The sequence below is a fragment of the Meleagris gallopavo genome, chromosome 2, assembly GCF_905368555.1.
Source record: "Meleagris gallopavo chromosome 2, MGAL_WU_HG_1.1, whole genome shotgun sequence".
Lineage (NCBI taxonomy): Eukaryota > Metazoa > Chordata > Aves > Galliformes > Phasianidae > Meleagris > Meleagris gallopavo.
In genome coordinates this window covers 71,404,150-71,419,959 of record NC_139405.1, presented here as the reverse complement: position 1 = coordinate 71,419,959, position 15,810 = coordinate 71,404,150, and the positions used below count along the sequence as shown (strand labels likewise).

General features: G+C 35.5%; 1 protein-coding gene across 1 annotated transcript in view; it reads left to right on the top strand.

Annotated features, from left to right (window-relative positions):
• The window catches only part of LOC146545017 (uncharacterized), a 201,091-nt gene that overhangs the window by 149,219 nt on the left and 36,062 nt on the right, over positions 1–15,810 (top strand). Inside the window, 1 exon segment of the mRNA XM_085218439.1 lies at positions 13,666–13,879. Within this exon segment, the coding sequence (XP_085074565.1) occupies positions 13,666–13,879 (214 nt within the window).

Below are 15,810 nucleotides of genomic sequence, written 5' to 3'. Positions count from 1 at the left end.
GTTGTTAATAGGTCTGTAATCACGTTCAAAACAGTACAGCTGGGTGCTGCTTGCCTTGAATCAGCTCACGCCATCTGAATGCATGTTTGGTCACAAAGATGGCCAGTGGAATAGAGAAGGCTCCTGGCATCCTTATCACCCCACTCCGTGCAAGTTTTAGAGCTTCTGTCTTGGTTGCCTTGCCTTCTGATCACTCGTTGCACCAGCTACCACAGAACAATAGAGTCACAGAATCGTTATGGTTGGAAAAGACTTCTAAGACCACCTGCAATGGGGTTTTACTTCCAGGTTGCCCTTCTGAAGCAAATCTTTTGCTTCTCCCCTATTGCCATATTGCTTTGTGGCAGCCTACAGAAATTGCAAGCCCTAAATGCTGTGTCACTGGGGCAAGAGGGGCTATGGGGATCTGCCCCACTATTCTCCATTTCCCCCTTTTTTCCCCACTTGTTTTTATCTCAGAGAGGTTTGAAGCATCAGAATCTCTCCTTCGAGAAAGAGGGGCTGGCACATCCCTACCCTGTGTTGGAGCAGTAATCAACAGTCAAGCAGGAAAAAAAAAGTAATCAAAAAAGCAATTCTAAAAATAAATAGTAAAATCAGCTTTGCAGAGCTGTTGTTGGGTTTGATTTTTTTTTTTTATTTTTTATTTTTATTTTTTTTCATGGAACACTTGGCTCTGTGGCCTTTGGGGTGGAAATGGGTTGTATTTCTGCATGTCTTCTGAGGGCACAATTCCACCATCAGGCATTTCAGGATCTTCCTGCAACATTAAAAAGTAATTTCACGTTGCAGGGATGCAAGGCAGAGGGGCAAAAGGGGGGAGGAATTAGGTCGATTATAGCAGCCTTATACCATCAGAGATTTTCTTTATACACCGGTGTTAAATACCATGCTCAAAAACATGGATTACCTTAAGATCATTTTGGTTGAAAGTTAAGGAGTGCCCTTATGCTGACCATAAGTTTACTAACCAGTTTATTGTCTGGTTCAGCAACTCCATTGAGCCAATCATGTATTATAAATGAGAAACATACATGTGAAGTAAGTTAATGCCAATATACTGAGAGTGGATCCAACAAAATCTGATTTTTTTAAATCCAGAGTAATTTCTCTTAGTCTGTCTTGAATGGAAAATTATTCAACACTGAGGAGGAATACAGTCATTAGAGATGCAAAAAGACTCAGTGTGCTAAGCCTTGTCTATGCTGATATCTTCCTACAGTGGGGAACACTCCCACTGGCATCAGTTTTCCCACGTAGCTCTGTGATGGGTGAGAGCTGAGTTCAACAGCCTCTGCAGCAAATGGAGGGGAATGTGTAGAAAATCCTCCTCTGTTCACCTTCTGTCCCAGAGCTCTTCTCCCCTGCCACTCCAAAAAAATCCTGGTTGTTATATGTCAGGTAGATCTGATAAAGAGGGGATGTGGCAACATGAAAAAATTTTCATTATCTATATCTTCAGGGATATTTATTTACTGAGGGAGACCCCATCTAATTACGAGCATTATTTTATATTTTTTCTCTTTTTTTTTTTTAATTCTCTTTTCTTCTGTATCTGAATAACTACTCTTTTATTTCCACCAGTTAAAAAATCAAAAAATGAAAATTAATGGAAAAGATAACAAGTGAAAAGAAAGAAAATGCATTAAGCACAAAAAAGAATAATGCAGGGAAGCAAAATATGTTAAGATCATCAATTTTTCAAGAAATCTTCTCACCTTGAATAGGGGCTATATTTCAGATTAGAATTATATTCTCTTTTATAAAATAATTCTGGATGCTAGCTGTTGTGTATGTAAATGTACAAGAGATTTAACCTGTACATGTTTTAAAGTTGAAACAAATTCCATTGTGCTGAGAGTTAGCATGCAAGTTGATTTGTATCATTTTGAAATCCAATTTAATTATGCTTTTATACTTCTGATCAGATCAATTGTCTGGAATTGGAGGAATTGCTAGTTAGGGAATTTCAAACAGGTGGAAAAGCTAAACTTTACTGTACACAGACAAGAACATTTTTATTATTTTTTCCAAAGGGATCCTGAAAAAAGTTTGTAAGCTGTTCTTATTGTTAAAACAGTAAATAGTGAAATGAGAGTTCAGGTTGAACAAAGTTGTATTCTGATGACAGAAATCTTTAAACGTTCTAGAATAACAACTAACTATGCAGACATGGAGATCTATGTACATGTTTTGTAGTTGTGCCAGCAAAAATCTTGTTTTATTTACTTTTCAAATGCTGCTTACTGAGCATAGAGATCTATTTAGCTCACCACAATGCTGGTATCACACTTGGTGAGTTCTCTGAACATTATGGACTGTTTTGGTAAGAAGCCGATTCAGCTGCCCCTCTCATGAAGTCTAGCAGTATCTGAGATACCGTGGAATGACCCACTGTGGATGTGAGTCTTCACAGATGTTCATCTTTGAGATGTCAGATGCATTTTCAATATCCCAGGACATTTGAAATGAATTAGATGCCAAACCATGGTCAACCGAACTAAACTCCATATTTCACAGATGTTCATCTTTGAGATGTCAGATGCATTTTCAATATCCCAGGACATTTGAAATGAATTAGATGCCAAACCATGGTCAACCGAACTAAACTCCATAGTTCAGATGGTATTCAGGGTGTCTGCAAACACTTATATCTAAATAGGTCATCGTAGGTGTTGAACTCTCACTGACTTCTCTGTTAAGTGTGCAGCAGCTAAAATCAAGGGAGAGAACTCCCACTGCAAAGACAAATAGAATAGAAATATTTGTAATGTTCTTCAACTGAGAAGCTACAGGTCAGAATCTGGCGGGTAGCTGCACAAAGAGATGTGATATCAGGAACACAGAGAGACCATTGCTTCCCTGCCCATGTGTATTTTGAGAGCAATCACTGATAAATAATGGAACATAATCATTTTCTACCCATGTCAGATGTTGCAGACTCTGTTGTATTTGAGTAGCTACCCAAAGATCCAGGAGAAGCAAAAGCACAAAGAGAAACTGGGAAACATGCACGTGACCAATAGCACCTCATTAAATGGTGGCTGTGCCATGAATCTCAACTCAGGAAAGGTATCTCAAGAATTATAGTCTGAAGGGACATTTTTTAATGGTAGTAAAAGTGCCCCATCTGAATTTCCCCAAGCTATTTATCTTAAATCTTTCATTTCCCATGCTCAGTGAGAGCAATTAGATCATTTTCCATCTGCTGCCACATCTTCATGGAGTAAGTGCCCTGTCCAGTATGATAGCTAACAGAGCATCTATTAAACATCTTCTTTGCTTTTGAAATTTTCCTTATAAATGTCCATTTATATTAATCATGCAACTTGCCAAGAATACCTTTTCCTATATTCTCTGTCCTACACTCACTATTTTCCCCTTTCCTTTCTCACAGTAACAGCAAAGATGTTCTCAGTTTGTGGTTTTTTTTTTTTTTTTTTTTTTTTTTTTTGCTTTTAACTAATATGAAAGGAAATAGCAAAGTAGCACCTACAGTATAGGATTTATCTCCATGATATAGGACAAAATCTTAAATTAGAAATCACACCCACTGGTGTATGCTGCTTCATACATTGCTTCAAGAATCTAAATAATTATTCCTTGTATATATTTTTACATCTTTGCATAGATCCTTAAAATTCTTGCTGAGGATTTCAGGACTGAATCAGGTGCAAATTTTGTTACTTCTTTGTGTTATGGTTTCAAGTTTACCTATGTTAATATGGGAATGACAGTATTTACAAAGTATCATAATTTAGATATGTATTTTAAGATGTGGAAAAGTTTAACTTGTAGAAATATAATTTCATTTGCCTCTTATTCTAATGTCTTGGAAGAAGGCCCGAGAAATGGGTACTCAATATTCTGTATACTGATAGTACATAAGCAAGTACGAAAAACTAATTCTCCTTCATGAGAGACTGAAGAGTGGACATTGGGTAGTAGGTAAGTAAGCAAATGCTTTCTATTACAAGTTCTTCAATATTTTGTCATAAATTTCTGCAAATTCCTATTGCCTATGGTCTTTGAATCAAAATTTTAGTTTTTCATGGGTGTTCTTCACAACCAAAGAAATCTTCGGTGAAATAATTTCAGAATTTTTGAATTAATGAAGCGTGTAAAACATGCTGTTTCCATTGTGTTTAATGGACAATGAAAACAAATCACAAACCGACAGAAAAACATACTCTTTTTAGAGAAAATTGCTGCAAAGCAACTGACAACACTTGTTTTCGACTTGGCTGATTATTTTCCTTGTTTCTGGCTGCTCCTTCTGTTCTTCCTGTACAGAAGCATTCTAAAACCAAAGCAATAAATTGTCTAAACCAGATCATTCTTACTAATTATGGATGTTCTCAAATTAGCGTTGAGAAAGGTTACTTTGAAAAATATGTTGTCACATTATAAAACTTTAGAAAATCAGTCAGGTTAGCTCTTAAAATCTGTTAAGAGGTTGAGGTGAATCCTAAATGGAAATCTATTACGTTATTAGAAAAGCTTATTGAGCTTTGACACTTTTCTGACATTATTTACCTTTTTCTCCTCCTGGCTTGAGGCTTGGCGAGACTTAAAGCAGCTGATTTCAGATAGCTGCTATGTGTATAAAGGAAATTTTAACTACCTGATTGAACTACTCAAAGAAGAAGAACAATAATCTTCAGCATCACGGAAAGCTGAAAGATAATATAGAGATTAAGACTTATAGATTTCTGTGATGTTGTGAACATTTATTTTTTTCCATAATAATGAGGCACCTGGTTTCTCCACAGAGCAGTTGTAATGCCATTACAGTAGTTTTTTTTTGTTTTGTTGTACAATAGTTTTATTACAATAGTTGCAATGAGCTATTTATCTGCTTTGTTTAGATGTTCTTGTCTTACATAGCATTGCCCAAAACATCTTCATGAAAGATGAGAACTAATTTATCTCCTACATATTTTATCTCCATAGTTGAGCTTCAAAGTTAAAGGCAATACTAAGCCAAAAATATTTTTTTCACCTAAGATACAGATTTTATTATTATTTATATGTTACTTAAGACTGCAAATTAAAATTGTGAAGAATTAAGGAACAGGAAGATATTTGCTTGTTTGTAACGTCTCTCCTTCTTTGGAGTGTATATATATTTATTATTAAACATATAGACAGAGTTTCTTTGGAAGACTTAATATATGTTTCTCTTCTAATATTTCTAAACAAAATTTGTTTTCAGTGTTGCCACAAACTAAACATGGGAAAGGTAGATCAAATCTAATAGAAAATAAGATGTATGTGAAATATGCAATTTTGTGTCCAACATTTGTGGCTTGGTCCTTGAGCTATATCATAAAATTATCCATTTACAGATACTTCACTTTACATTATTTAATAGACTTCTGTAAGCTTTAGTGTCCTCTTCTATTTTCAAGTGAAGGGAATGTGCATTTTAAATGCATCCTCTATTAGCTGGTGACAGCCTCTACCACAAGGGGCTAAACTCATTTCATAAGCCTGAGAACATTATGATGGATACTTGGAAGCACTTTTGCTATCTGACAGTGTGTCTTGGCACAGTTTAGAGTAGAAATTTACTAATACTTTTTTTGTGTGACATTTTGTCAGATTTTGCAGACATCGTAGTCTCCAGAAACTTTGCACTAAGTCACACTTCCGCTAAGTCCTAAGGCTAAGCTACAGTCTGTGGGGAAAAAAGCAGTCTAATTGTAGGTCATATAAGCTCCAAAGGTAGACCATTCAAGGTCTGTTTGTAAGTTATTAATATTGCACAGATATTTTCTAACCTTAGGAACAGGTATGTATGTCAACGTCTCAGAAAATCTAAAATTTTGCTAATTTTAGAATAATGATGTGAACAAATATTGGTAGTTTAAAAGAAAAACAACGTAAATAATTTTTTTAATTTATAAAACTGCATCCTTGGAGATATTCAGATCTGGACGGTACAAAATACCAAGCAACCTGATCTCTGCTGGTCCTTTGTTGGACTAGGAATCACAGCAGAACATGTCCAGAGATTCCCACCAATCAAAATTATTTTAGCATGTTGCACTTTGAGGAAGGTAGTTACAGTTGGTACAATCTAAAATAACAGCAGGAAATCTTAGCAATTTGTGACAATATTGGATTTTGCTGTTTGGGCTTCTCCATCCATTTTGCATCTCCTGCTTGAAGTGAAACTGTAATTTTGCAAGCTCAGGGGAGACATTTATGATTACCTCGACTGATGGCTTTCTTGCTACTACTTCTATTTGGTGCACCAGTCTTCACCAGTGTTGTCTATGTGTACTTAATTTTGTGTTGTATCCCACTGGCACACTCCCACATCTGGGACTTTTCATGTCAGTTCTTTCTATAGAAACCTCAGTTTCTGTAGAAAGTAGATCTCCCTAAGGGCACTCACAGGAAGGGTTTCTGGTCTGGCCAATATGACTGGAAAGATGGTCAGTTGGCCTGTGGTAACTAGGAAAGCATGCAAATTGACTGGTGACAGGAGTTCATTTTACATGGAACACCAACTCTCATTGAAGGTATCAGAGGAGCCAGCTGGGTCAGCTGAAGACAATTGAGAGCAGTTCAACTCAACCTTTTTACAAGTTTTATATATTTGATATGCAATTTTTAAAATTTAGATTTAATTTTATTTTCCTGCTCTATCAATTTTAGAATTCAATTTATGTTTCCATTAAGCATATGTATACTTATTTAGGAACCTAAAATAAGCTAAATTAACATTTTGGTTGAGAATATTTTGCAACTTTAATATGGCATAAACGTTGTCTACAAGTTTTATTCTGCCATATTTCAGAAATGGCCTTTATACCTTGAAAATCAGAGTGCAGTCTTAGGCTGTCCAGAAGATCACTGGGTTTAGGAAGAAATTCATCAGAAAGCAGGCCTGAAGGATAGGGTTAAAAGAAATAAATGCTCTTCTCTAATGTTTTCAGCAATTCTTGATGCCAGTAAAACCCTGCCTGGGAGAAATAACAGCTATACTGAATTGACATGTGAATTCGAAAGGCTAGATTGCTATTATGTTGTGGGTGGGCCTTTCATACTTCTGAAGTTATAATGTTTTTATTTAAAAAGTAAATTGGATTTCTAGGCATGTATGGTATACATCAATTTAAAATTATTGGAGTTCTTCATATTGTTAAGAGTGCTTCAGTTTGAAAGAGTGAGGCTTTCCTGCAAATGCCAAGTAAATTGCTCTGCAAGTCCAGAATCTTTGATCACCTCTGAATTGAAATGCTTAGGAAAGATGCTGTAGTGTTCTAATAATTTTACAGCTCTCTCTGATTCATATGCCTAGAACCCCAATCATTTCTAAATTGAAGAGCTCTCATTATTTTCAAGTTTTATGTGCTATACAAAATGATTTAAGATTATTCTTCAGCTTTTCATTTTTTGTTTTGCAAAAAATAGAAGTTTTTTTTTTTTTCTTTCTTTCTTTCTTCTTTTTTAAAGATCAGCTTGTTCTTTTTTCTCTGCACTGGGAGACATTATGTGCTAATTCAAACATTTCACATTTAAAATGGAAATTAAACCAAATTCTTTCCAAATAGCAATGATGATGGCTGGGGGGAAACAACGGGAAAAAAATCACTGCCTGAAAAGCCGAGAAATACAAAGTAAGAGGCTGTCAGTGATCCTTGCTGGGAAAAGTGAGAAGAACAAGAAACATATTGTCACTGTTCAGATGCGGTCAAGGTGAAGTGGGGAGACTGAATGAAAGTTACAACAATGTGACAAAAGAGAGACACAGATCCATTTAGTCTTGGAAGGAAGAGAGCAGGAGGCACAGAAGGCTAGTTCACGTGTTGCTTCTAAGCTGATTTTTGCTGTCATTTTATCATACAATTTCAGAGGGAAATGATGTATGCCCTTTTACATCTCCTGACTTTTGTCTTTTAAGAATAACATTCGTTTCTTTCTCAGTAGTGACCTTGTTCTTTTTGAACACATGGCAGTATTATAGTGTTTATAAATCACATAGCTTGCTAAAGAAAATTCTCATCACCATTGCTTATTAGCAGCAGAGCCTTCCCTTGTGTTACTTCCCAAACACACACATTGTATGTTCTTTGTTCCCAACAGCTCACAGATTAAGAGTAAATAAGATAAAAAAAAAAAAAAAAAAAAAAAAAAGAAGCTTTATGGGAAAAGAAGCAGATCAGCCAGCTGGGGGGTTCTACAGCTCCATCCTACAGTGCCACAAATTGTTCAATAAAATCACTCTTACTACCAGGAAAGATGCACTGGCTCCTACTGGTCCAGCTTGGAAGGCTAGATGAGGATCCAGACAGAACATCCCCAAATGAAAAGGGAGAAAACTGGTCTAACAAGTATTGCCATCTAGATGGAATAAAGTTATGATGTCTGATCTGAAAGTAATGCCTCCAATTTTATTATGTAGGCCCATAACGTCAAAGGCAGATGTTGGTGGTATGGCAGTAGAGGTTGAACCTTCCTTCCCTCTGATATCCTGTTAAGTGCTGCTGTTGTGTGACAGATGGCAGCATAGGGGCAGTCTGACAAAATAGTGTCTGACATGGATGTGTGTATAAAGCAAAGGTGTGTCACTGAATTCCTCCATACAGAAAAAAATTGTACCCTTTGACATTCATCAGCATGTTATGAATATTTCTGGAGGCCAAACAGTGGATGTCAGCACAGTGAGGCTGTGAGTGGGTCTCATGAAAGCTCAGGAACAGAAGAAAACACATATGCAAATTTGTCAAGACCTACTGAATCAACATGAGGTTGAAGGTGGCAGTTTTCTGGATCACATCATTACCAGTGATGAGATGTGGTATCACCACTCCAAGCCTGAGTCAAAACAGCAGTCCATGAAGTGGTGACATGTGAATTCCCCATCTAAGAAAAAAATTCAAGATGCATACCTGTGCAGATGTGCATTGTCTTTTGTGGTAGGAAAGCAGTGATCTTTCTGGATTTCCTGGAATCCAGACTAATCATCAACTCGATTGCTTGCTACGTCACAACACTGGCTAAGCTGAAGGCTGAACTTGCAGATACAGTCCAGAAAAAAGGACACCCTTTCTCTTGCAACACAGTAATGCTGGACCCCATGCCAGTTTGAAGACCACTGAGCACATTATCAATCTCAGCTGGACTGTCCTGCTACATCCACAGTTTAGTCCAGTTTTGGTGTCTTTGAACTTCCATCTGTTCAGGCTGATGCATGGGCAACATTTTCCTAGTAATGTTGCTGTCATAGCAGCTGTGAAACTGTGGGTCACTTCCACTGGTACATATTTTTACAAGCACAGCATGCAGGCTCTTGTTCATGGCTAGTGAAAATGCATAACTAATGGTGGTGACTGCGCTGAAAAATAGTGTTTAGAATGTGAGAATTTGCTCAATCAAATAGTGTTATTGTGTTCTTTGTATCTACTGTAGTTTCCATGGAAATAAATAGGAGGCACTGGTTTCAGAGCAACTTATGTACGTGAAAAAAGATGATAGATTTGGAGAACCCACCTATTGTTGTGCAGATACGTCAGTAGTGAGGCAAAAATTGGTGCACAAGTAGGACAAAGAAATAGCAGACCAGACTAGAGAGGTTTTAAATGTTTCTTAGGTGTATTACCAATAAGGTAACCTTGAAACATTCCAGTCTGAAAAATAGCTGCTGAAACAGAAAGCAGAACACGGCCAGTCACATGTATGACACAATCAATCATTTGAGAGTAGTAAAATGAAGGTCTGAATTTTTTTTTTTTTTAATTATTATTACTTTTTAAAAAATCTCTTATGGACTTGAAGAGATCCTCTGATAAATACAGCTGCCATGGTTTTGTTCTCTGGTTTACAGCTCTCCTGATGCTATCATAACGAGGCAAGTGAGTCTTTTCTACTGCACCTATTATCCATATAGCATATGTTTATGTCCAGATAGTGAAGAGCTTATACAATCTCAGAAACTGAGCTTATTTTAGTGCAGTGGGTTTACAGCTGGAATGAAGGAGGATGGGTTCACTGCCAACAGCTCTGCTTTTGCGCACTTGCAATGAAGGGGCAAGTTGATTTCATAGCCTCATGAAGCCAGTGTTAGCAGTTCAAATGTTTCTTAGCAATGGAGAAATGATGCAGAAACGAATGTGTCCCCAAGATTTCCAGTGAATAATTCATCTTAAATTTATTTATTTATTTATTCATTATTTTAAAATCATCTTACATGCATTTATTTAAAAAAAAAAAAATGTATAAAGCTAAACACCCAATCTGCAAATCTTTTAGAAATAATCAGGCTCAAATACTTTTGAACATTTTCTGGCAGGTACTTGAACCCACAGGGAGAATGAATTGCTTCTGCACTGTTGTACTGTGATGGGAATCAGTCATTGAATCTTGTCTTTCCCTTGCTTCTCTCTATTTAAGATTTCTTATTTTATATTTTCTTACTGTCTTCTTTCAATATCTCTGCACTCACAAACAGCTTTTCTTTTCTCTTTTTTCTTGGCTTTCATCTGAAATCCTATTCTCTTTTCACTGTTTCCAGCCTTTCTCATGTTCTTCTATTTCTTCTGAACCCATTCCATCTTTCCCGCAGAAGCTCCCTATTGCAAGTCCTTCACAACCTTCCTTCTCCTTCTTGCATCGGTTCAGTTCTGGCTGAAATTTGGTGCTGTTGCTAAAGTATCTATAGGTTTTTTTGACAACAGCTGTTACCATAGTACCTGTCTCTGTTTCTAACATCAAATAATTGCATTTCAACTTTCTGATTGCTTGAGATTGTGGACTGTCTGATGGTCTACTAAACAATGCTCAAACTACTGGGTAACTAAATAGTATTAATGTGAATTAGAAAATCATTTCTCTCAGTCAGCAATTAGTATTTCACTAATATCCAAACAAACATAATTTTCTGAATTACATAAACCCAGATAGAAACCATGTTTTCTTGTATGTAGAGGTCTGATAGAGGGTATATAAATATATTGAATTAGAGGATCAGTGTGTCTAGCAAGTCTCAGTTTACATAGATCTGTAAAAATGTAAGTTAAAAATAATTCAGTACTTCTTCTAAGGGCATCTCATACTATTATACAACTTTGTGCTACATAAAATAGCCAAAAAAGGGATTAATGTGTTGGATTCATTTTTTAAGACAAGCTTGATAGATATCTTTCTAACATCTCCTGAATTTTAAGATAGTGTTCCAAAATGTGGGTTAACTATTAGTGCATTAGACCCCTCAGCTGTTGCTCCTAAGAATTCGTGAAAGGCAGCTGAATTAGAGCATGTTGTTCCTACAGAGCATGGTTCCTACAGTCTGCAGTCCTTCATCCTCAAAAGCTACAGAGACACCATATGCTGTTAATCATCACTGTTGTATTTAGTACTCAATCGACTGAAATTTGTTGTTTTCAGATATTATACACCAGTACAAAACCCATTATGTGTGCTGCATTTCACTGTGAGAGGAACAGTTAATCCTGGTCTGCTAGTCTATCGTTTCTGGTACATTTATAAAGAGAGGTCTTCCTATGGGATCTATAAATCACACATTACCTTTTAGCTATGCCATGGTTTAATGTTAACATGTTAAAATGAAGGTTTGTGTATTGTTCACAACGCACATAAGCTTTTCTTGCTGTGTTATGTACAGAATAATCCATATACCACCCATACTGAGAGAAGCTATTAAATATGCTGGCTCAGTTTACTAGTGGCTTTAATACACTTCTGTAACGAGGGACTACTTGTAACATCAAAGCATAGAGAGACATTAGCTCTTTTCCCCTATAGCCTCTGACCCGAAAGCTTTGCTTTTTATCTCTGTATAAAAGGAAAATATTCTTTTCAAAGAAGCCTAGCTTGAGTGTGGATATTTTCCCCGTTGTAGAATGAGAGCCTGTGAAAGTAATCTACAATTTTTCATCTTTGTTCCAAGTATTGTTTCTTTTTGGACATTACGCCTCTTTGAGAAAACTCTTGCTTTCAAGTAATAGTGATTGGGAAATGCTATCTAAATCCTGCAGTACTTCATTTCTATTGTCCTTTCTATTTTTAAAAGAAAGGAAGAGAGGTATATTATATGTGCTGTCAGTACAAGGGGAAGAAAATAAAGTCTAGGAAATACTTTATACTCAAAATAATGGATAATACCCACATAGTGTTAATTGTATACCATGCTTGTCATCAAAACTATATTTTATTTTAAAAATGTGTATACTTTTTTTTTTTTTTTTTGTCTTTTGTCTTTGAAATTATTAACTTCAGCCATCTCAAGGGGGCCTTGATGTTCAAAAGGGCGCTAAGTACACACCCTTATAAAATTTGGCTTTTGTATGACCTGCACAAGTTTGATTCTCTGATCCCTTTTTCTCAAGCAATTACAAGAAACCAGAACTGACTTGAGCAAATATGAAAACAGTGAACAGAAAAAGGAAGGGCAAACACGAATGAGTGTATCCCATTATGGCTTTATGTGCTGAATTGATGGTATTCTGTTGGTTACTAATACATTTCAAGCCTAAATTTTAAAATAACTTCAAAATCATAGACATTAATATTGTTTCAGATAGTGTACAGTTCCATTCTTGTACGAGTCCAAGGTTTCTAATAGTGCCTGAAACTTCTTGTTTATCTGTGCTTCCTGCAACGACTTTTTTCTTTACTGCGGAGAACAAAAGAAAGAACTTAGTTTCTTTGCTTTACTAAGTCTATTTTAAAGAGTTGTGGGTTTTTTGTTGTTGTTGTTGTTTTGCTTGTTTGTTTGTTTGTTTGTTTGTATGGATAATTTGGAGTATTATTTTTTTTGCATTCCATGATTTATGACTTCTGAGATGGCGTTGAGCAGGATTTGTCTTATGACATCTAACTCAGAGTTGTGTTAAGTCAGTAATTAAGTCAATGAAAACTCACAGATTTTTGTATCTAGCCAGGCCAACTCATAGGTGTGAACATTCTTGTGATGTGTTTTGAAACTTACCTTGGGCTTTATTGCTTTTACAAACACCTTCTTAAAATTGTTTAGCTGGAGGAAAGGTGGCTGAGCCTGATTTTGATATAATGACATAATTAAAAAGAAAATAAAGCTACTCAATTTTCCATGTAAGATTATACATGAATAAATAAGTTTCAGTCTTTCTTGTTCTTGGAAACAAGCTGGTTCACTTGTTTTGTGTTTTTAATAAAGATATATCATGTCACTATACTTGCACTAGTGTGCAGTGCATATTTTCAAGTATGAATATATTTATTAAAAAAGTCATTACTGAATTGCATTGGTGTAAGCCTTATAAAGTGTCCTATAGTGCTTTTGTTTTTTTTTTTTTTGAATTGTTTTCAATACAATATTTTTCCTACTTTTTCTTTGAATTAAGAACAGAAAACTTTTTCTCACAAGTAGGTCAGAAGTAGCACATATTTTATCCTTATTCTATATATAGTTGCAAGTTTTTTCCTAACATACTTCTTGCAAGCAGGAAGATGGAGAAAAAAATGAACAGGATTTTTTTTCTTATTTTTTTTTCTGATTGTAATTTTTAAAAATTTAGTAAACACAAAGTGTTTTTCAAAATGTAAATATAAGTAAATTATGTATTGCACTTGTCTAGATAGTTTAAAGAATCTAAAACATTATGCCAAGAAAATGAATATTTTAGCTTGCATTCAACTAATATGCCAACTTATGGTTACTTACGTTTTACTCCTGTTTGCTACAGGTGAAATGGGTGAATATCAGACAGCTCATTATAAAGACAAGAATGCTGCATTCCCAAAGTAGGATGACAGAACAAGTCATGCTACGTATTCTATTTTCAGTGCTACAATACATCTTTAAGCTGTCTGAAGTAAAATGCTTACTAAGCACTGCATTGGGTCTGTCAGATTGCTTCATGGGTTGGTAATTAAATTGAGACAGTTACACCATTCATTTTGTGGAACTAAGCCAGAATTATGTATATCTTAAAAATATTCTACTGTAGCCTGCTGATGGTAGCAGGAGCACAGGTGTTTCGCATATATATTCTCTTCCACAAAAAACATCCTATTTCTCATAGGCTATGAGGGAGGAGGGCTGTTTTGTCACTGGACTAGGCTAAATCAGACAGAAACTAGTTTAAGATGGCAGACTCATCAATGAGAACTGAAACTGGGGAGATATAGCATAGACATGAAAAAGGTTTATTGTATGCACGAGGAATTTAAAGGAGTTGTTGACAGACTATTTGGAATATGGTATAAGAAAGCATGATGACAAATGCTGAAAACCATTGTTGTTGTAGCATTCAGAACATAAGAAAAGTTCTAAGGAAGAAAAAAATTTCCTGAAATAATGTGCTAAAATGCTTGTCTCTTCCCAAACTACAAAGAGGAAAAAAAAAGAAAATATGGAAGTACTTAAATAAATATTCAATAGTTACATTAACCAGAAATCTGTTACATAGGAAAGATGTGGTGAAGGATGACTTTACTTCATTTGTTCTCAACTAACTCATCATGGTCTACTCATATGACTATATGTGAAAGAGAGAGATGGAGGAGAAAGGGAGATGGATTCCTATGGAGTAATTCAGAATAAGAATCTCAACTGACTTGGCTCTCACCTTGAAGCATAATTTGTCATCAAAGGATATTGTGACAGGAGACACTGCAGCTGTTTCATTAATAAGATTTCTTATGCCATTCTCTGATTATGAAAAGGCTTTTTATTGTTGAAATGTTTGATTTATCTTTTTTTTTTTTTTATGTGTATGTGAATCTGGCTCATATATCTTGTACATTACAAATACAAATTTTGAGAGATAGCATTTTCTTTATTAATTCATAGTTTTCTGCTGATTATTAAATTGTGAAGGACATTATCTCCTTCCTTATTTATCATTGTTTCTCTTCTGGTAAACCATACTCTATACATGTTCATATCCTTCTAGTTTTCCTGGTTTTCTTGTATTTGCTTCCTTCTATTTGATCTATTATACTCAATTAACATCAGTTTTCATTTAGGTTAATTGTTATTTGTTGTTCTGTTTTACTTCGTTTTTAATAATATATTATAATAGTATTAGTGACATTACTCTGAAGTCCCTAGTCCTGCAAAGGTTTGGTTTTTCACTTTGCACATTGTCAACAGTCCCATTGGAGTTTAAGAGTTAGACACATGGACATAAAGTTTTCTGCACTAACTGCCTTTAGTTGAGCTCATTTTTGGTACCACAGAGCCCCGTTTTAAAGACTGTTGCTCAGATCTGAAAATGCACTTGTCATTAGAAACAATTGTAAAAATGTGCCCTTAGCTGGGAACTCGGCAAACGGAAATTTAATGTGGAGTAAATTAAGCATATATATCGGAGGACACTTCCTGACCAGCACTATTTTATGACTATCTGACAGTCTTTTATACTTTTGAAACATAGAAATATCTTTATTTTTGTATTAATATTTTTTGTGGTCGCAGTTCATAGCACAAAGCATGAAACAGTAAAATCAATGCATGTGGGATTTTCCACTCTCTTCTACTCACAGAAAAGCAGCTAGAGTAACAGGCAGTAATTAGCTTTCATCCAAATAATGTATGAAATTTTGGTCTGTAGACTCATTGTGCCTGTGTCACCCTGAAGATTAAAGGCTTCTTAACTACATAGTGACACGACAGACTGAGCAAGCTGTGAAGGAGCTGGTGTGGTTTGTTGTGTAATCACTGATCTGTGATCACTGGAACAATCTGGATTCCTGTGTCCAATCCTAATAAATAGAAGTCAACCTCCTTGTATCTGTTATAGTGGGTCACCATATATCCTTAAGTTCACAATGTAGCTGATGCAATTTCTGTGG